This window comes from Gymnoscopelus braueri (genome assembly GCF_963280865.1).
Source record: "Gymnoscopelus braueri genome assembly, chromosome: 7".
Classification (NCBI taxonomy): domain Eukaryota; kingdom Metazoa; phylum Chordata; class Actinopteri; order Myctophiformes; family Myctophidae; genus Gymnoscopelus; species Gymnoscopelus braueri.
In genome coordinates this window covers 32,206,301-32,228,372 of record NC_137608.1, presented here as the reverse complement: position 1 = coordinate 32,228,372, position 22,072 = coordinate 32,206,301, and the positions used below count along the sequence as shown (strand labels likewise).

The following is a 22,072-nucleotide window of genomic DNA, read 5'->3' as shown; positions in this document are numbered from 1 at the left end:
AGCATCTCCCATAAAACCCTAATGGTCTTGAATATTTCAAAAGTTCAAAAGAGTTTAAAGAGGTTACCTGCAATTTATTTAACTGGTTGGGTGTACATAGAACGGCAATAAGATAATATTTGGAGTGATAATTAACCCCCCCCCCCCCTGTGACGCCCCTGAATGCATTATATTGGAGGGAATTTGGGTCATATTGCAAAGTAGGCTACCGTACACGGGTGCAATGATGGTCTGTGTGGTGTGCAGTGCAAATTAACCTTGTGTCAACAACATGCCTCTGCAGTACGCCTACCCATGGAAAGCGTGGTTTCTATTTACTGTAAAGTGCTGCTATGATCCTAGCCCTGGTCCAGAGCGTTAGTGAGTTCTCTCTAACGCCCTGCCCGGCGCGCTGCTCTGCTCATAGACCGAAAATTCCACTGCTGTGCGAGGTCTCCGTCTTTAGTAAAAAAAAAAAAAAAAAAAACTATTTCGCTACTCACCTAAACAAATAAAATATGTCCGCCAGATGGAAATTATTTTATTTATTCCACTGCGCCCTCTACAGATCTAGTCAATGGTAATTTATATTGACCAGATCTGTAGAGAGCGCAGTGGAGTAAATAAAATAATTTCCATCTGGCGGACATTATTTTTCTGCCCAAAAAGTGTATTATACAGAGAAGGTGGGGTGCTGAGAGGCTTCCCACCCTGGACAATAGACTTTCAACAACACAAAACAGCCTTTGTTTAGGTGAGCAGCGAAATAGTTTTGTTTATTCTTTACTAAAGACGGAGACCTCGCACGGCAGTAGAATGTTGGGTCTATGAGCAGCGCGCCTGGCAGGGCGTTAGAGAGAACTCAACTCACTAACGCTCTCGACCAGGGCTACTATGATCCGGTCTAGAGCCCGCCTACTCTATGCAGTAAAGAGCAGACTACACATACATGCAAGCACGGTTTCCGCATCCGCTCTAAAACCAGGCCGGATCAGCAACCTGCAAAGCGAATTGATCCCAATCTATTTCCTAAGTAGGTGCGGGGAACGAAACTTATCCTCTTCATCCAGCGGAGAAACGAAAGTAAAATCCAAGACTCCACTCCGTGGCTCAAAGTCTCTTCTGCGCCTTTACTTACACTCGCTTTACTGTCGAATGAAAGAGGTTAACAATGGACGAGTACCCTTACCCGCTGTTAGTGGAAGGCGAATGGGCGTCTGGTCAGGCCAAGGCCATCAAGAACAAACTTCAGATCTATTTTCAGAGTAAAAAGAAGTCGGACGGAGGGGACTGTAGGGTCGAGGTAACCGGTGATGACTCCGTGAGAGCGACGGTGTACTTTAAATGTGACGAGGGTGACTATGCTGTTTTTAAATTATTATTTTTAAATGTACCACACTGATGTTATTATCCAAGGACCCCCCATCTGTAGAAAATAGCACATCTACAAGCTTGTAGATCGCCTATTTTCAATCCGATGCATGTAGGTTTAAAGTGCTCATGTATGTATCTTGTGTGTGCATGAGCCTTTGCTCTGGCCTTTTGGCAGTGCTCAATTTTAAAAAAATCTTTTGAATGTTCTATTACAAGATGATAGGTCTATATGTTTTATTCTGAGATAGACTTTTTTAGGTTTTTAAGTTTGAATACAATTTATTTTACAGTACAAAAGAGAGTCCTTGCCAGGGATGATCACGAAATTACCATTGAAAAGGCAAGTGTGAAGTTGCACCTGTCACCGAGCAATGATGACACTGAAAAGCCTTCTCAGCAAGTGAGTATAAATGCTAGTTGTTGTTGTTTTGTCTCTCGTGTGTGTGTGTGTGTCTGTGTGTGTGTGTGTGTGTGTGTGTGTGTGCGCGTGTGTGTGGGGGGGGGGGTGGTGGGTGTGTGTGTGGGTGCATGTGGTTGTTGTCTATTTTAATTTTGTGAAATTTAACATTTAGGGGGACAAGTACAAATATTGTAGATTGATCCACTTTTAGGCTGTATGTAACTGTGTGTGAGACGAAATTTGTACCTTTTGACCATGTCAACGTAACTACTGGAGTGTATGTTGTTTACAAGTGTTTTACTGCCACTCAGGTGGAAATCGTGTCATGTGCAGATAAAAGGTCTTCTGACATTTACAGCACATTTATAATAGCCTACATGATTTCAATGAATCATATAAAGCGGTTAGATGGTGCACACACATCCAAAAATTGCAACGGGTGCTGGATCCGACTGAATAAACATGAACAAAAGAAAAGGGTCCGCACACCGTCTTAATGCTCCCGATCATATAACCACAGCAGATAGACAATACAATGTACAACAGTATCCACACATGACTAACTATGGTCTGATGATGATACAACAAACTGCATATCAGTGAAACCAGTTGCACTGATTAATATCTTATGAATATGTTCATTTTCTGACCCTCTCTGACATCAATTCCTTTTTTCATATTTAAATGTCACCCATAATGCATATGAACTGTATTTGCTCGTAGTACAACTTTCACAAATCTGTAGTTCATTAGATAGTTTTTTAGAAAGATTTTTGGTTCTTTGAATTCCAGTCACTAGTCATCATACTAAGTGTTGAATTATTATCAGCAGTATTTCCCCTTTCTCGCCATTATTTATCTAAACCTAACCCTGACCTGTGTTACACTACACTGAATGCCATAAGTGTCATGATACAAAGATTGTTGTTTGTGCTTCAGCTCTCCATATCTTTCTGCCTGTTAAACTTGCTACATGTTTAAAATAAAAAGTTGAATATTTGTATCCACCAAAGGCATGTCCGAGACTATGTTTTGCACCCTGTCCGTCTTTGTGTGTGTGTGTGTGTGTGTGTGTGTGTGTGTGTGTGTGTGTGTGTGTGTGTGTGTGTGTGTGTGTGTGTGTGTGTGTGTGTGTGTGTGTCCTCCGTCCGTCCGTCCGTCCGTCCGTCCGTGGACAGCTAATCTCCGGCACTGTTGCCTTGATCGCAGCTTTTTTTTCACATTCCATCCTGATTGGTGTATTCCAAACTTTGCTGGCCCACATTAACCTACCTGACCTGGTGGAGACCTTTGCTCTGAGGAGCACTTTTTCTAGTTATATTATGTAGTCCTTGTGTGTGTTGAATGAGTTTCATGACCCTTGAGACATGCTAGCTCCACATCTAAAGTTTCATATTTGAATAGGTGCCAGTTTGACAATAAGCCTTATTTTCTGTCTTCAAAAGCATGTCCTTTGGCGATATGTTTTATTTAAATTCTAGAATATACAGTAGGGCCTATATGTATGTCTTTTGAACAAACTAATAAACAGTGATGTCATTGTGTATGACTATGTCCTCCTTTTCTTGCCAGACCCCTCCAAAAGTTGACAATGTCGCAGGTAAGATCATATAAATATTTGTGTTTCACATCTGAATATTTTAGGAATTTAAGTGATACAGATAGACTTAAACCAAGTACTGCAGTAGGGGGCACAGATGGCCGAGTGGGTAAGGTGCATACCGTATACAGTTCTATCAATATAAATTAAGGCAGAAAAGACCCCAAAATAGTTTGGGTTTTTTAAGTTTACATTTCCAGTTTACAAGAAGAAGCAACCAATAGTGAGGAGGACAAGGGTCATCACCGTCTACGGGCAGTTCCTTGTTCATTGCTTTGTCAAGTACCAGTCAGGAAGCGTGCCGTTTCTAAGAACATTTTCATGGAACTAATCATTATAAAAATTAATAGGATTCCCTGTCATCATTCTGTATAATGGGTATGGCCAGATGGTTTAACTACATGTAGATAACTAATTTTAAAAAGGTACAAATACAGGATCTGAATTAACTAAACTGAGCTAAATATATCTGTTAGATTTGGTGAACAATCCAGCTGATGCTGATGACGGATCTGGACTCAGAGGCTCTACAGGTGAGGAGAGCAGTATAAAATGAGCAGACTTTATGGCAGTCCTTCATATTGGGAGGGTATCAGGATTCAGGATTGGATTTCAAACCAGTGGGTGGAGGTTTGTTAGCGTTTTCCTTTGAAAAAGAACCAGCCAAGGGAAATTATTGATCATGTTTTTTTCCCCCTTTACCTCTGAGTTAGAGTCTGCACATGGTGTTGCCATCGTTCTGGAGAACATCCCTGAGCACATGAACAGAGACATGCTGTCCATGGTGGTGGAAACCGTATCTGGGCTTGATGAGGGGAGCTTTAGTCTGGAGATCATCTGGGAGACAAAGAAAGCTGTGATGACCCTCAACAATCCCACTGGTAGGAACAAACTTAGTCTACAGTATACCTGTTGCTTACATGAATGATATAAGCCACCTTGTAGCTACTCATTTGTCATGGAATTACTGGCGTTGAATTAGTTCTCTCTGAAATGTATAGTATAGTATGAGGTAGCCATGGTTCACATGACGCTTGTATACAAGCGTCATGGTGCCGAGTCCCCCTGGTCTAAAGTTGTGTTCGATTTTTTCACATTGCCATCTCTCACATAAACATAAACGTTCAGATTTCAAATATAAAGTGCTTACCACCGAGCCACGGATGTTACAAGGCGATGCGGACCGCGATGAGTACCCGTATCTCCCGTATTGTTCAATAAAAAGCATTTTAATCCCATCGCCGGCCATTTTCTCCAAATTGTCTCCGATACTTTCAACCATGCGACACTAATGGTTGGGAGGTGTATTGCACTCTGATACATTACAAAACAAAAAAAATCAAAAAAAGAAAATGGCCGGCGATGGGATTAAAATGCTTTTTATTGAACAATACGGGAGATACGGGTACTCATCGCGGTCCGCATCGCCTTGTAACATCCGTGGCTCGGTGGTAAGCACTTTATATTTGAAATCTGAACGTTTATGTTTATGTGAGAGATGGCAATGTGAAAAAATCGAACACAACTTTAGACCAGGGGGACTCGGCACCATGACTGTCATGGTATGACAGTCATGTTTCAGGGCTAAGTATGAGGAAGAAAAGGCAATAGCATGAATAGATTTAGTGAAAGATTTGGCAGGAAACATGACGGTATGATGTCGGATGATACTGATACAGTGACATTTTCTTTAGCTGTGGACAGATTTCTGCAAGCTAGTCTGGGAAATGAGAAGTTCAAGAGGCATGGGCTGGCTGCACGGCAGCTGGAAGGAGCACAGACTGTCCGAGTGGAGAACCTCACACCGGATGTGATTAAAGGTACACATCTCTATATTTCACGTATTTTTTATATTTTATTTATTTGTAGACATTTACCTGGTCATCGTGCCACCTAATGTCAACTTCTCCATCCTGGCAGCATGCAGCGGTTGAGATTCTAAATTCTTAAGAGTTGTATTTATTTATTTGTTTGTTTGTGTTATTCCTGAATGAATGGATGGATTTACTCAGCCAGCATGTGAAGTAAAAGTAAAGAGTTGTTAGACTTGACTATTTTTACAGAGTGGTTAATGATGTGAATGTATCCTGGACTGATATAGGTGTAAAATGTCCCTGAATTTGACAAATTCCTTTTGCAGAGATGTTGGAACTGTACTTTGAGAAGAACTGGACTCTGCCAGTCAGCATCAGCATGATCCCTGAGGAAAAAGCAGCTGTTGCCACCTTCGATGATCCTAAAGGTGAAAAAGGGAAATGGTTACCAAACCATAATACTAAGTATATAACAAGTTAAGTTATATAATATCAGTTAAGTACACAATTAAGTATTCACATTTTGTATTTGATTTACACGAATTGATGATTTAATAAAGGTTTAATGATTTGGTAATAGTTTTGTAACTATAAACTATTAAATTAACGGATTAAATATTCAATACACTACGCCTGCTGTCACTTTCCTATACTCAATTGTCCTGGTACTTTTCCAATTATTTTCCAGTTGCAGAGACAATCTCCAAGATACAAGACCATATTATATGCAAGGTCCCTGTCAAGGTGTACCCCTTCTATGAGTCCCTGGGCACTGCCCTGTATGGCAAAGACAGACCAACATGGAAGATGCCTGAACCTTTCACAGAGAATGTCCACCCCCCTGTCTGGAAATTCCTCCTCATGAAGAAACAGCTAAACGCCATCAACCAACAAATGTGCCCTTACTTCTGCAATGTGGATTTAGAAAACCCTGAGGCAAAGCTCAGCCCTCTGCCAAGTCTATTGAAGCAAAAGGGTCTGACGGCAAGACAGGTGGATGAGTGGACAAACAATGCTTCGGGGGCCTTCAGAAAGCTCTTGAGCCAATACATTGCTTATGACTTTGTAGTGACTATCCCTGCTTGGAAGATGATGGAGAAAGATATCCGTTCAGTAGTGAAAGAAGACGCAGTGCTGGTGTTGGATGCACCAAAAGGGATGCTGACTGTGGCAGGGCGGGCAGAAGATGTGGATCGGATTCGAGGTCCTGTAGAGGATATCATTCTCAATGCTGTGCGACAGATAGAGAGGCAGCGAGACACTGTATCAGAGGCAATGGACATGTGCCCGGCCTACTACTATATCCTACAGCAGGAAGGGTTGCTAAAAGCGGTGTCAGATATTTCTCAGGAGTTGCACCTGTCCTATCAAGATCCCACCAAGACACTGACCATTTCGGGCCTTGAAGTAGAGGTCTCTAAAGTGAAGTGTTGGATCTTGGAGAGAGAGCTCAGAATGTGTAAGAAACCCCTGGATAATGTGGACCCATGTCTTCTAGACTTCCTCAAGTCAGTTGATGCCATGGAAATGTCTCAGGACTTATTCACAAATCAGGGAATCAGTGCCATTTACAGCACAGATAAAAGCAGGGTTCTTCTCACAGGAAGTTCTGAGAATGCTCTGGTCGATGCGGAGCGGAAGATGAGGAATGCATTTTCAATGCGGTCTCTGCCTGTGCAGGATGAGAAGGTAGTAAGGATGCCTGAGTGGATGAAGTTGAACACACAGCTGGTGGAAACCTACAGCACCTCAAAGATGAAAACAGTGCTTATAAATCTCAACCCAGAGAGAAGAGGCACAATAACAGTGTCAGGCTTCCTCAACCCAGTCAAAGAGGTCGCCCGCAGCTTGGAGGAATTTATTGTAAATTACTCACAAGTTGAAGAAACCATCCGCGTCAAGTCCAATGCTGTGGTCCAGTTCATTCTGGAGAGAAAAAAACAAGAATGGACCAGTTTTGCCACGACAAATGAAGTAAGGGTCCATTTTGATCCCAGCCGGCCAAGAATCAAACTTTCTGGTGCGCATCTCCATGTCCAGAAATCCAAGGCCTCCCTACAAAGTTTGGTGGCAGCTCTCTGCACTGATGCACACACAGTGGACAAGCCTGGGGCTAAGAAGTACTTCCTGTCTCAAGAGAACAGGTTCCTTACGTATATCGTTGACTGTGTGGTGGTGCTTCAGCAGGACAAGGAAGAGGAGTATGATGAAGATGAAGACGACTATGAGGAAGAAGGCGGGGTGGGAGGATCGATCTACTGTGAAGTTAAGACGGCCTCGGGAGTCCTGGTCTCGGTCTCGAGGACTGATATCTGTAGCTTCAGGGTGGATGCTGTAGTCAATGCTGCCAACGAGGAATTGAAGCACATCGGAGGTGTAGCTCTGGCGCTGCTCAAGGCCGCTGGGCCACAACTCCAGAAACTCTGCGATGACTACATTGCCACGAATGGACGTCTGCAACCTGGTGATGCCATTGTGACAGATTCAGGCAACCTGCCATGCAAGTATGTTGTTCATGCTGTCGGCCCTCGGTTCTCTGATTCAGACAGGAAGACGGCAGTGTCACGGCTAAACCTGGCCATTCAGGAGAGCTTGAGGCAGGCAGCGGTGAACAACTGCTCTACTATTGCCGTGCCGGCAGTGAGTTCTGGGGTGTTCGGCTTCCCTCTTGAGCTTTGTGCTGAAACCATTGCTCAGGCTGTATGGGAATACTGCAATACTGAGAAAGCTCCCGGTTTGCTGACTGAGATCCACCTGACGGACAACAATGACCAGGCTGTGAGGGCTCTTGCCAAGGCTGTTAACAATAAGTTCATAGACCTCCAGCCAAAGATGACTCTACCACGACAGGGAGGCAGCAGACATGCTGGATATTCAAGGTATAAATAAAGTGAATGAATTTACCTTCATTTGGATAGTCTTGTAGAAGACATGTACTACCAGGTTGTTTCTTTGCTTTGGTCTTGAACAAAGTTTAGAGGCTGCAACATTTTTTTAAAAGGCTGAACCATGTATCCTCAAAATAATACTATATTAACTCATTCACTGCCACAATTATTGCTGGCCGCGTTTGCCCACTGCCAGAGATTTTTCATCGGAAAAAAAAAGTACTCAGGAGCCGAGATACAGAATTTTTAAGTTTTAAGTTAACAAGGAAGTGGATGGGAGTCTAGATCTTTAAACAATCATATCTCCTTGGTCTTTGGGTCAAATTTGAAAAAAAAAAAAAAAAAGAAATGTTTTGAAAAAATTAAAATTACGTTTTTTACGTCAGTGGCAGGATTGGTAAACGGGACAAATTACGTTTTTTACGTCAGTGGCAGTGTTAATGGTGGGGAAAATTAATAAATGTTTATTTATTTTAATCGTATGTTACAAAAAATCCAAATAACTGCTATGCTACTACAGTTCTGCAGCACATTTAATCTCCAATTTTGTTTTTGTTTTTCAATTTCTTCTCCCAGTGCGGGACGAGGACAGTGGGGAGCCAGAGGACAATCAGGGTCCAGGAATCTGACAGCCAGCGGACACCGGGGCAGGGGGAGAGGACAAGGAGGATCTGGAGGGAAAGAGGGCCAACAGGGACCCAGTGGAGCTCCTAGCCCCAGAGGACACCTTCGGTCTGGTGGGGAAGACAGAGGGTAAGGGAAAAGGCTTGTCCTATACTTGTGTTATAATTGCGCTACTGCTATGAGTAATATGCATGGTAATAAATACAGTAGTAGTATTAGATTAACTAGTAAGTACTTGTCTCGTTTCCTGGCAGCATTCCCTCTACACCAAATTTGCTCTGAAATTAGCCAATCTACAAGCTCACAACATGTCACAATATGTTGTGACTTATAGATTGGCTATTCATGGCGAATCTTACGCTATTTTGGCCACATGTTCGCCTATTATGACTTTCCCAGAATAGGTTGCCTAGTGTTTAAGTGGTTTACTTCTCCAATGTGTTGACATCATTGTTCAGTTCTTTTGTGATTTGTCACAGGTATAGGAGACAAGACCATGAAAGAGACCTTGAAACCACACACACACAAGAAGGGCTGAAGATTTGTCTCAGAAAGGGAAACATCCAGGAGCAGGATGTAAGGACATACAGTGTGCATATTTCATCCTGTCCTTGTGTTGTGGAAATTCTATAAGTGTGAGGTGTAGTCAAATAAGTAAATTCCACAGAACGGGTACAAAATGTGATGATTCAAAGTTAGCTTATTGAGAGCTCTTAAGAGAACAGAATTGTCAAATCCTGTTCAAATACCTTGTTATAGTAATAAACATACCGGTGTAATTTACAGCAAATGGGAGTGTTATTCGCTTTATCTTCTGGCTATAATTTGGCAAGCATTCTAATAAACCTCCTTGTTAGCTGAATATGGTGCTCAACCTACACAACCTACCACACCTGTGATTGTCATATGCTGCAAAAGATAAAGGTAAATTATACTTAATGAATGTTTTCTATCACACTCGGTTCCCAGACTGATGTCATTGTCAACACCATCTCTGAAAACCTAAACCTGGACTCAGGAGCTGTTTCCAAAGCGATTCTGGAGACAGCCGGCCCGAGGCTCCAGTCTGCGGTCAAACAAGGAGCCGGTTACGGTGATATCATTGTAACAGCTGGATTTAACCTGAAGTGTCAAAAGGTCTTCCATATCATCTGCCCCCTCTGGGACAACGGGGCCGGGCAGGCAGAGGAGGTGAATGGTGTAGTTATAGAAAGAAGGTCTGGGGAACTTAGGGTTAGGGGTTAGGGGTCCAATTCATTGTTTAACCTAATCCCAGATGAAGTCAAACTTTATTTGTCCCTAATGATAAATTGTTGGCGCAAAAAAATACAACATATAGTATTTTTCTGTATAAAAGGAACACAAGAGACAAACAGTATAACCTGCGACCTCAAGGGAAATATTTCGTTTTAATGACAGTATTCTACCCCCTCTTTCCTGTACAGTCCAGTAAACTTGAAATACTTTTGAAGAAAAAAGAACTGACCTTGCTTTCCTCAGTTGCCTACATCACCCATTTTCCCACTTTTCTCTTTTGATTAGATTACATATGAATGTTACTGATAACATTCATAATATTATGATACGTTTCTGATATTTGTTTTCATAAACCTGCGCATGTGCGAATATTGTCATTTTACAACTTCAATCAATAATGTTGATGCTGTCGTTCTGTTCCAGAAATTAAAATCCATCATCAGATATTGCCTGGATGAGGCAGAGAAGCTCAGAATGGCGTCAGTGTCTTTCCCAGCGATTGGCACTGGTAACATGGGTTTCCCTAAATCTCTGGTGGCCAGAACCCTTCTGGAGGAGGTTCACATCTACAGCCAGAGGAGAACACCCCAGTATCTGAGGGAGGTGGCTGTGGTACTGCACCCTAATGACACACCGACTGTGGAAGTGAGTTCCTACATTTCATCTCAATTCAGTTAGTTCATCTTTAAGTCTAGTTTATGCTTTGTCAATATTTTCTTGACACTTAACCCATTAAGACCTGAGGCCGATTCTACAAATGCCTTCTAGATCAGTAGTTCTCACACTTTCAAGATTTTTAAATTCAAAATAGCAGATGTACAAGCTCGCAGCGCGATACGAAGTGACGCGCTGTGAGCTTGTATATCTGAAATCTTTTGAATAGCCAACGCTAAAATCTAAAATGACACAGATGCTTTCCCGGTTTTAACGGGTTTAGCCTTTAGTTCAACTCGAGTCAAAGAAAGTTTGTTTCAAGTATTCTTTTGTGTATAGCCCTTAATCACTGTTAAAGTCTCAACAGGCTTCACTGGCCCAAATTTAACAAAGGAAACAAAATTACACACTGCCATTCATTCAAATTTATTCAACTCAACGCAGATCAGTTTCATTCATCGATTCATCCTTTAAATCATCGATTTAATAAAAATTGATTCTAATAATTTGACTGTGCATTCATATTGCACAAGTATACACTGGACTAAAAACATGCAGAGCTATGGAGACTCTACAGTACGTATCATACAATGAGACGGACCCACACTAAGGTCTGTCTGTCTTATATACAGTATGCTGTCCATCTAAAAGTAGAAATTACCAACCTCTTAGCATTGCCACCTTTACAGAACTTGTCAGTTTTTATTATTTTCCTGTTCTTGTTTGTCAGAGTTTTACCAGAGAGTTCAAAGGTCAGAAGCCGGGAAATCATCAGGGAGCACGTGCTTTTGACCAGTCATCATTCTCTAAATCTACTGTACAATCCCAGAAGACCACTGGTAAGATTTTCCACCTGAAAACATTTATTTTGATATCACTTTCTATAGCTTTTCTTTCTCTATTGATGGGGAAAGTAAGGGTTTAGCACATTTTGGACCTACATAGGACAGGTATGTGCCGAGAGGTGGAGGTCTAAACCACTCAGCTAATACTATCTACACCTTGCGTTTGATCTCCATTCACTCAATCACTGGAAGGTTTTCTTTGCATGTATGCATTTACTTTACTGGAACAATCGTAGTCTAACTGCTTTACATAGAGGCTCTTTGACACCAGTTGTTGATGAAAAAGAATTGCTACTCAATCAGTTTCTTCTTCTCAGCTGGTCAGGAGAATTGAACCCGGACCCTTATTTACCAAGCCTGACTCTCTTCTCTTGTCCCGTAACACTTTTGTCTGTGTGTGTGTGCGTGCGTGTCTGTGTGCGCTAGCATCCTTCAGCCAGGTGTCATCCCCCTCTCTCGGTGTGTACCAGATGAAGATGGGTCAGCTAAACTTAGAAGTCTCATCTGGAGACATCACTAAGGACAACAGTGATGTTATCGTCAACTCCTCCAATAAGGATTTTAACCTCAAAATGGGTGACTATGACCTTTAATCATTGAACTCTTTGGTGAGAGTTAGGGGGGTCACTATACAGTCTTCTACTCTAGTCAATATACCGTTGTTGTCTTGATTCATGGCGCTTATCAACAAATAAGGAATAAAGGAAAGTGAGTTTGTGTTGCACATTCAGGGTGTCAGGGTGTGAGACAGGAGTGCAGGACCTAAGCGCTGAAACGACGAGGGTATTTAAATTCAAGGGTAATAAGAAATAAACAGGATACACAAGGAAGCGAACTGGAAAACTTAACTATTATGGGAAACACTAAACTAATGACATGTAGATACAGATCTGGAACAGACAAACTCACAGATGACAAAAAGTAATAAACTGGTAATGAACACACTCAAACACAGGGCTTAGATAGACACAGGACTAGACACGGGTGAACTCAAAGACAAATCAATACAGGGGGATTGGCTGGGGTACAACAGGACACTGGTGGAGAACATAACTTATCAAAGGGTAGGTGAGACAAGACAGGCAACAGCTACAAGGAGAACAGGAAACACTGGGACGATACCACTAAATAAGGTACAAGGAGACAGATCCTGACAGTTCAAAAGGTCAATATTGTGTCATTTTGATCTAGGTGTTTCCAAGGCCATTTTAGACAGCGCTGGATTTCAAGTGGAGTTGGAATGCTCAACGCTTGGTATGTTTTCATTTGAGGAATTTTCATTTTTATAATGTGAACCATAAAAGGGCTGCAGATTATAAGTAAATGAGGGCAAATAATTAAAAAGACACTGCTCTTGATGGACAAACTATAGACGTACACCCATATGTTTCAGCCACTGGAAATGCCATTGTAAAATTATACAATATATCTATTCATCTACGGTAAATCCATATAGATGCAGTATATAGATGTGTTTATCTATCAATTATGTAGTATTTCTTCTGAAAATAGCTTCTGTTTATCATTGTGTTTGCCATTCACTTTCTGCCTTTCTGCAGTTAATTCTCCTAGTCACCAGTCATCATCCATGATACTGACATCAGCAGGATCTCTCCCTAGTCGACACATTCTCCATATCATAGGGCAGAATGATCCTTCCAGGGTCAAAGATGTGGTCTACCATGTGCTGAAGTACTGTGAAGAACAGAAATTCACCTCTGTCGCCTTCCCTGCCCTTGGAACAGGTCAGTGTACTGCTTACTGCTGTACTGTTACGTTGAGGTGACATAATTATCACATTATGCATTCCAATTCCAATTATATAATACAGTATAACATACCCAGCCTTTATTTGACCTTGGTAAGGGGGGTGATAAAAGGAGAGGGTGATTAGCTTGTGCTGATTGGTCAACTGCTGTATAACCCCTAGGGCTGGTAAGGCAGCTGACCAATCAACACAAGCTAAAGCCATATCTTGCCTAGGGGTTATACAGCAGTTGACCAATCACTACAACTAAGGTCAGGTGGCAAGGTGGGCTGAATTGGCACCATGAGCGCCCTCTCTCTATAGTGCCAGTCAGAGTTGTCTGTAGATGGCATAAATGTTAAGTGTTTATGTAAAACAAGGGGTGTCAAACTTTTTTTTTGGTTGCAGACTGGATTAGTCAGTATGCGTCTTTGTGTGGTCCGGATTGCTTTTTGTGCATGCTTCCACTGCTGAAAGGCACAAATTCTATCATACTAGTATTCAGTTACAGTGCACAACACTTCTTAGGCTACTGACCTCAGGTCTAGGACTAAACAGGAATGTGTACACTATATTACTTTATTTTCATTTTATACTGTGTCAGGCATGTACTGGCGTTTTGTGCTTGCACTGTCCAAGTATCCAACCGCCTTTCAGCACATCTATGGTACACACTGCGTTGTATGACAGACGGAGGTTTACACATGCCACTTAAGGCGGATTCAGACTATGGTCCCGGGTGCGCACCCCGGACCACTTGGCAGATGTTGTGGTAGTGTGAATGTTGCGTATCGTTCCCCGGAACGGATCAGCGTACCGTCCCCGGGACTGCCTGGGGAGGTAGTCTCGGGTCCGATTGCTGCGCACCTGGGAACGGAACGCTGCAATGTGAATCCATCCGTACCAACATAAGGAAGTGGACTGCTAATCACATAATCAAAACATAAACAAAAAACACATGTGTAGCGAACGCTGCTGCTAGGATAAATATACCAAGGATTAGTCCGTGACGTCACTGCTAAAATACCAAGGATGCGTCAGTGACATCATATGATGATAACAGAGACAACGTTACATTTCGAGGTTTCAAAGACCAGCACACACACTGCTTTGGTTGTGTATTGTTGTTCTGTTGTTATTTTAACTCAAGACAACGTCAGGAAAACAGTCAAACTTTATTATTCACTCTAAACTCTGACAAGTGACTCTTCTTCTGTGAATGACATTCTCTATCTCCCAAAGCCCCATAGTCCACAGCGCCCCCATGAGGCACCATTACTGTTGAATGAAGTATACTTGGGTGCGGAAGAATCTTGGCCAATGTGAATGCTGGCCAGCTGGGAGAGGCCAATCATACTCGGGAATGGTTCGAATCAATCGGACCCAGTCTGAATCCACCCTTATATAAACAGAAGCCTGATGAACTATAAATGTATTGAATTTTTTAGGGGGTACTAGATTACACTATTGATTTTGCACTAAGAATAGGTAAATGAAGCTTTGTCAGCATAATACCTTCCCATGTGTTTTCCAACACATGTAACTTTTAACCACACCAAAGAACAAATTAAGATGAGAAAATACATTATTTTAAATACACTTTAAGATTATATTCTATCATAATATGCAGGTTTCATGAATGAGGTTGAATATGTGAGCATTGCTGCTCCATTCATTAACGCTCTCCACATCTTGTTTAGTGGCGGTTTGTGGCTTCATATGTAGCAGTTGGTGACAGTAATTTTGAGAGTCAAGTTGGCCACAGCCAACCTTGAAAGCAGTGGGGGAATGACGTGCCCATCGCTTCTCAACATGGGTGCCTACTAGATTCACCAATTTTCTAGCAAGGTCCCTGATTCTCTCTCTGTGTGTTCATTGTTCAAAATGTGTTCAGTGTGTCAGATCTGCCTGTTCATCAGTCATCCATATTTGTTAGTCTGTCCATTCATCTGTGTGTCTTTATCAGGTCAGGGAGGTGTCAGTCCCACGGCTGTGGCAGATGCCATGATAGATGCTGTGGTGGAGTTTGTGAGGAAGAAGCACCAGCGTTGTGTCCACAGTGTGAAGATCCTGGTGTTCCAGACAGCCATGATGAAGGAATTCCACAACAGCATGAGGAGGAGAGAAGGTCAGGATGTAGAGGAGAAGAACGTCTTGACCAAGATCGTGGGTATGTCACACAAGATGGGTTATTACTGCGAGGCTCGTCTATTACTTCACTTTCACACTTGCACTGTATTATGTAACACAACATTCCGGCTCAGTAGGATCGGACATGCAACAGACTTTATGCTGGCAGGACCCTTGACTTAAAGGGGTAGTTCACCCCCAAAATAAGTTTTTTTCTATTGATTACTGACCATCTGGAGCCTTGAATTCATAGATATTTTTTTGTTTTTGTCACATTCCTAAGCCAATAATTTGATTATAATAAATGTGTCCCCATTGATTCCGGTAGGAGACACAAATGCATTTGTGTCTCCTACCGGAATCAATGGGGCTAAATTTATTATAATCAAATAATAAAGGAAGGAATGCGACAAAAACAAAAAAATATCCATGAATTCAAGGCTCCATGGGGTGAGTAATCAATAGAAAAAAAGTTATTTGGGGGGTGAACTACCCCTTTAAGTCTGGGTAATGTCCGATTTGGCTCAAACCGCTGTATGTGTGAATGGACATGGTGATTGTCCGGTGAATTTACATTTAGCGAGTGGACTTGTTGATGACGCTTCTATTTTCGAGGAGAGAAGAGCCTCCCCTCCTCCCGAGGTGTTTGGAGAGAGAGACAGTTAATTGAAAACCAGTTTATTCATTCTGCTTTTTATTAGCGTTTGAGTTGAAAATATTCACCGATCAAACTTCCATGATCAATGGCTCATAATCGAAACAAAAAACAAACATCTCTTAATTAATAGACAACAAGCTACATCTGCGCTTTGCTATTTGATCCTCGCATCTCCCTCAGGCTGTGCCTGTGTTATATTTAAGTGGGAGTAGCTAATGTGTGCGTCTACTACCCAAACTCCGGCCCTCACCTTATCAAACAGGCTAGTTACCCTCAGGTGTGAACGCGTCTGAAACGGACATTCTCCTGTTACATACTACATGTGTGAAAGGCCAACACCGGACAATGTCCCGATCTGATTCCCCGGACATTTTCCAGTGTTCATATGAGAAAGGGGCTTTAGAGAGGTCTGTGTGCCTGTGTTTATAGAGCTAATCTTGCAAACCACTGGACTGATCGCCAACACAACAATGTGTTCTGCTTAAATTTCTCTTATGTCAGATAAAGTTACTTCATACTTTCGGGGACCCAATGAGGACAGTGAGCGTCCCACCAGCAACAGCTTGACATTGGAACGAGAGGAGTTTGAGCCTGCAGTATTTCACCTGTGTGCTGAAAGCTCCCAGGTAAAAAACACTCCAGCCTGCATAGACTTGCAAACCATTTAGCAACAGATTGTGGTGGTACTGGGCAGCTCCTGCTTGTGAGTGTGAAGCAGGACCTCAGCTGACCTCCCGTGATTTAATATGTATATCCTAACCCCCACCTGTAGGCTCTGAGCCTGGCTAAGAAGAAGATTGAGGAGATGATAGTGGCTGAGCAGTACAAGAGAACCATCACTGACCACTTTATAAGTCATCTATCAAAAGGGGATATGGACCAGCTCAGTGCCCTGCAGAGGAAGTTGACCGTCAGTATCCATCTGGAGAGGGTGCAGGGCAAGGAAGAGGAGGCCTGCATTCACCTGGAGGGGCTTACCAGAGACGTCTTTTCAGCAGAGTCAGATATAAAGTCAGACCAACACTTACCTATTTAACCCCTTTAGCCCTATTTATTACTTTGTCTATTCAAAAACGGCTTATCTACAAGATCTGCTATTTTCAAAAGATGTTTTTTGAAAACTCATGACAAATCGTGTTTTTTTTAAGGTTTTTGAAAGAATATGAACTTTTTTGCCTATATTACATTGGCAAAAACGGTTAATGTGGCCGACTGACCCTCCACGGTTTAGAAATCCTTAGTTAGATCCCAGTGTGCCAGAAAGAGAGTGTGTGTGTGTGTGTGTGTGTGTGTGTGTGTGTGTGTGTGTGTGTGTGTGTGTGTGTGTGTGTGTGTGCGTGTGCGTGTGCGTGTGTCCCCAAAGCAATAGAGGATATTTTCTAAGTAATAAGTAATTTATTCTCAGGTCCTAAGAACTGGTGTAAACACTGCTTACTGTTGTATGATCTGTATAATATTATGCACATACTAAATTGTACTCCTATAAAATCTCCAAATCACACTGGGATTCTGCTTTTTCTCAGAATTTATCTTGAAGTTTTGCAAAATAAATTTTGTATTTTCTTGTGAAATGTCCTTTTAAATTGAGTTCGTTGTCCATTTTGTCAGGGACCTGATCCGGAATGCAGAGAGGACAGAAAGTCGCAGAGAGAAAGCCATCCTGACAAGTGAACTGGTTAAGTGGCAATACCAAGACCAGCAGACTGGGCCAACACCCTTCGGCATATTTACCAACTATGACCTTGAGGAGGCACTAGGGAGCAAGCAAAGCGTGAAAATAAAAATCAACAACCAAGACTATACTGCTGATGTGCAGCGCAGGAAAGCAACTCAAACCCAAGGACAGGGATGGATTGAATTAATCAGAAAAGAGAAGAAAGGTAAGTAAATATAATATTTAATTAAATAATTCAAATTGTGTAATGTTTAACAATTGTTTAATCCGAGGGCACACTTGTTTTCACACCTGGGCCTAGAGGAGTGGTTACATTGGGGCAAAAAATATATATACTACAACACACAGAATGACCATGTTATTGATATTCATCAATAACATGTTATGTTATGACAGGGCGTCATTCTGGGCACCTTTCTTAGTAATTTGTGAGACACCTTTTTGTATCTAATTGTGCAGTCCTTATGTAGAATGAGCTGTCCAGGACTTCATGAATAATATTGAAATTTGTGTTAAACATGTACATTCAAATTCTAAATACTTCTGTAAACTATTGAACACATTTTTGCAGATGAGATCGCTCTGCCTGCAAATTGGGAAGACGCGAAAGGCTCACTTACTGTTCGTGTAAAACAGGGGTCCAAAGAATACAGCGATGTGGAGAGTAAATGCACTAAGACTGGACTCAACATGACAATCAGCAAAGTATGTTCACATCTTACTAATTAAATCATATAAACTGTGTTATTACAATACTCACACAAATGCAACACGTGTGCAAATAACTATTGCCTGAACCCATCAGGCAAGCATGTGTGCATGCATGTAAAAAATATTTATTGAGCAGATTTGTAGGTAAATTACGCTATACTACAGTACACTGATTATGACCTCTTGGTCTCTATACTAGGATAGCCTGGAAAATGTATTGATGCTATTGAGACCTGATTAAGAAAAGAATCAGGTCCATACCAGGTAATTTGTGTGTAAAGTAAACCGTGTTCCCAATCTTTTTTGGGCCAGCCCCCCTCTATCCAGGTCCCTTACCGTCCCTACACCCAATAAAAAATCAGGATACGTTTCTGCACAGAAAATATATGTGTATTCATTATTCTGTGTTAGTAATAATTTATAAAACATCTCATTGACTGCCAAATAATAGATTTTACATTAAACTGTTAAACTGTTTACATTGGACTGTCATGGAACATGATAGTTAGCCTACTTCCTCGGGAGAAAAGAAGAAAAAAACACCTGTAACTAAATTAGAAGCAGAATTGTATATCCATAAAATAGGACAGGGATGTCATTGTATTATTATTATTTACTGTTAAACAACAGCTACTATCTAGCTATGCTTAAAAAAAAGAAATGCACTGGAGTATATTAATCTGGCACCCCCTAAGAGCACCTCAAGAGCACCTCAGCACCCGCTTTTACTTCCAGCACTCCTTGATGTTCTCTGAATGCTCACTGGGGGACAGTACCACCCCCATTGAGAAACACTAATATTAACAAAGCCATTGTGTTGGCAGATTGAACGTGTCCAAAACGAGACACTGTGGCAGAGCTACCAACTGATGAAGAAGAGGCTGGAGGATAAGAACCAACATAAGAACAATGAGATGCTGCTCTTCCATGGAACCGCCTCCACCTCCATTGATCGCATCAACGCTCATGGCTTCAACCGCAGCTACGCAGGGACAAACGGTAAACAAAACAGTCTGTACTTTGCTTTTTTCTTCACAGGGACAGTTGTTGGTCCAACATCTGGATTAAAGGAGAATCCCTGGCCAAGGGAGATATTAGGCTTCTGGGCTACAGGCAAGGCTACTTTGAAACACTAGCAGGTCAGATAGACCTTTTACTCAGCAGCCATATTGACATTAATAGTATGATACACACTACACAGGTGTTATCAATGATACAAATTTAGGTTCAGTTCTATTTAGTGTAGCAGAGATTTTGCAGTTGGCCAGCAGGCACAATAGCAGCATTCTAAGTCTGTTTGACCTGAATGGAATGCAACCTTAATTACCATTTTGTTTTTTATATATTTAATTAACACAGCATCACTTATTCTAGTGTGATGTATGGAAATTTTCCTTTATCATCTCTTACTTTGTTTTTTTGTTTTTTTAATTGCTAGTTAATGGTTGACATTTTTATAGTAGCACACTACATAAGTATTTCTCCAGGTGCAATGTAGGACAATGTGTAAGTACACTTCTTATGTTTTTATATTTATAATGATATAAAATACATAAATAATTTAACATAAATGTATGGTACTTTCTTATTATTTCTTCAGGTGCAATGTATGGCAATGGCTCTTACTTCGCCGTGGACCCCAACTACTCAGCACAGAACTATGCCACGCTTAGCATCAGTGGGAAGCGTCGCATGTACCTAGCCAGGGTTCTGGTTGGAGACTTCACAAAAGGAGCAAGTGGCATGATCGTACCTCCTCAAAAGGGCAATGGGAGCACTGCAAACCTTTATGACAGTGTCACTGATCATCCAGCCACGCCAACAATGTTTGTTGTTTTCTCTGATATGCAAGCATACCCAGAGTATCTTATCACATTTAAATGAATCCCAGTGGTTGTAAGCGTACTTAGGTGTTCTAGGTCTGGCTACTGTTTCAGACCTACACTTACATTTAAATTTTTATTTGAAGAAGAGTATGCAGTCTAATCTATCTTGTATCTTTTCTTTATTAAGAGGGATAGTAGACATGCTGAAAGAGAGGGAGTTTTGGAGACAGACACTAAATAAGGTTTCAACAGGACACTGGACCCCACATGTGATTGAATAACCCCACACACACATGACTTTACCTGTTTGTTTGTTTTAGTGTGGGTTCTCACGATTGATTACTATTTACTACTCGGCCTGTAATTGCTTCTGTTAGATGTAAACAGTATTTTTGATAATATTTTACTTGCTTTGATGCATCAGTGGCCCTTTTTTATGTGGCAGCCACTGCTAATTGAAAATACTGCAGGAAAAACTGTCTAATTTGTGTTTGAAATATATATTGATATTAACTCTTTCGCTGCCAGAGTATATACTTTAATAAGCTCACCCACTGCCAGAGATTTTTGTGTTTTATAACTTTTTCAACCGGTCACAGAAAATGTAGATCCATAATGATCCATCGATTCCCCGTGTGTTGACATAGACAGGATCTGTGTCCTCTCCCCAGTGGAAAATAATTTATCTGCATGCTATGACTAGCTAGTCATAACCATCCATTTTATGGAAGGCCCTATGTTGAAACTCAGGTTCAATCATGTTATATGTCCATCATGAAGAAAAATCCACAGGAACACTAGAACATTAAGATTCAAGATGTTGATTGATGTTGATTAATACAATTTTCATTTTTGCAATATAAAGCAATCGCCTTCAACCTAAGTGTAAGTGACAGCTACTTATATAAATAAACTAATATCAAACTTCATACAGGCATGATATTATTCTTTCCCTTTTTGGGGTGGGGGGGGGAGTGGAAGCTGGTGTTCCCTTATGCAGAGTGACAGCATTATTTGGTATCAGCCCTGGTACCATTTCTAGACTATGGACCAAGTTCTGTGAGGCTGGTGAAGTCAACAAGGAAGACAACAATCCAAGACCCCTTGCTTCACTGAGGAGCCATAGATCTACTGGCAAGATTTGAATAACGGTACCAAAGACAGATGTCAAAGTTGCAGGACCCATGCTAAGGTGCCAGTCACACACACCTGTGACTGGCAAACACCTGCCTGCAAATGGTACCAGGGCTGCCTAACACCAAAGAATGCGTAATCTGCATAACGTAACACCAGCTTCACTTGCCCTATTGCACGGGCCTTATCCTGAAGGGACAAATGTGGCATTTTTCCATGGGGGCAGTGTTACTGCTTGGAGCATACACAAACTCAACAAAGTTGCAGAACGCATGCTCAGGTGCCAGTCACACACCTCTCAGAAGGTGTGTGCTGGCAGGTTGCTCAAAACAAGAGCGATTACCAACAAGCATATGGGGTGATTTTGGCAATTCTTTGGGAGGCGCTATCCACACTTTTAGCTGTGTTGCTCATTCCACGAATGCCCGATCCTTACAAGCTGTACCTTGTTGTAAGGTGACTAATCAACAATAAAAATTATATAAAACCAATAGGTATTATTAAAGGGGAGATATAATCGACCGAAGTTAGTTTCCGAACTTTTTATGGTCAGTTTATATATATACACACACACACACACACACATATATATTCACACACACACACGTATGTATATATAAATGTACACACACATAGCATGTGTGTATGCATAAACAAAATTATTAAGAAAATGTTATATCACCAAAGCATCTACGCTACGGTATATGTTCAGACGCCAAGACACAACCTCAACAAAAAAACAATTGAGTCCACACC

At 41.5% G+C, this 22,072-nt stretch overlaps 1 protein-coding gene across 2 annotated transcripts; it reads left to right on the top strand.

The window, feature by feature from the left end:
* The first annotated feature begins 1,068 nt into the window (after positions 1-1,068).
* LOC308087902 (protein mono-ADP-ribosyltransferase PARP14-like) lies at positions 1,069-21,111 on the top strand. 2 transcript variants are annotated; one of them, XM_080432140.1, is made up of 23 exons: positions 1,069-1,334; positions 1,644-1,753; positions 3,326-3,353; positions 3,830-3,886; positions 4,067-4,234; positions 5,048-5,173; positions 5,494-5,595; positions 5,856-8,046; positions 8,632-8,808; positions 9,159-9,255; positions 9,649-9,870; positions 10,360-10,581; positions 11,321-11,429; positions 11,862-12,011; positions 12,627-12,689; positions 12,995-13,180; positions 15,149-15,352; positions 16,472-16,596; positions 16,743-16,981; positions 17,579-17,850; positions 18,217-18,350; positions 19,181-19,355; positions 19,957-21,111. In XM_080432140.1, exons 1-23 carry the CDS (start codon positions 1,151-1,153, stop codon positions 20,238-20,240), a joined length of 5,625 nt encoding a protein of 1,874 aa, XP_080288266.1. In that variant the 5' UTR covers positions 1,069-1,150; the 3' UTR covers positions 20,241-21,111. The 2 variants fall into 2 exon arrangements, with proteins under 2 accessions (XP_080288266.1, XP_080288267.1); XM_080432141.1 differs by lacking the exon at positions 8,632-8,808.
* The last annotated feature ends 961 nt before the right edge of the window (positions 21,112-22,072 follow it).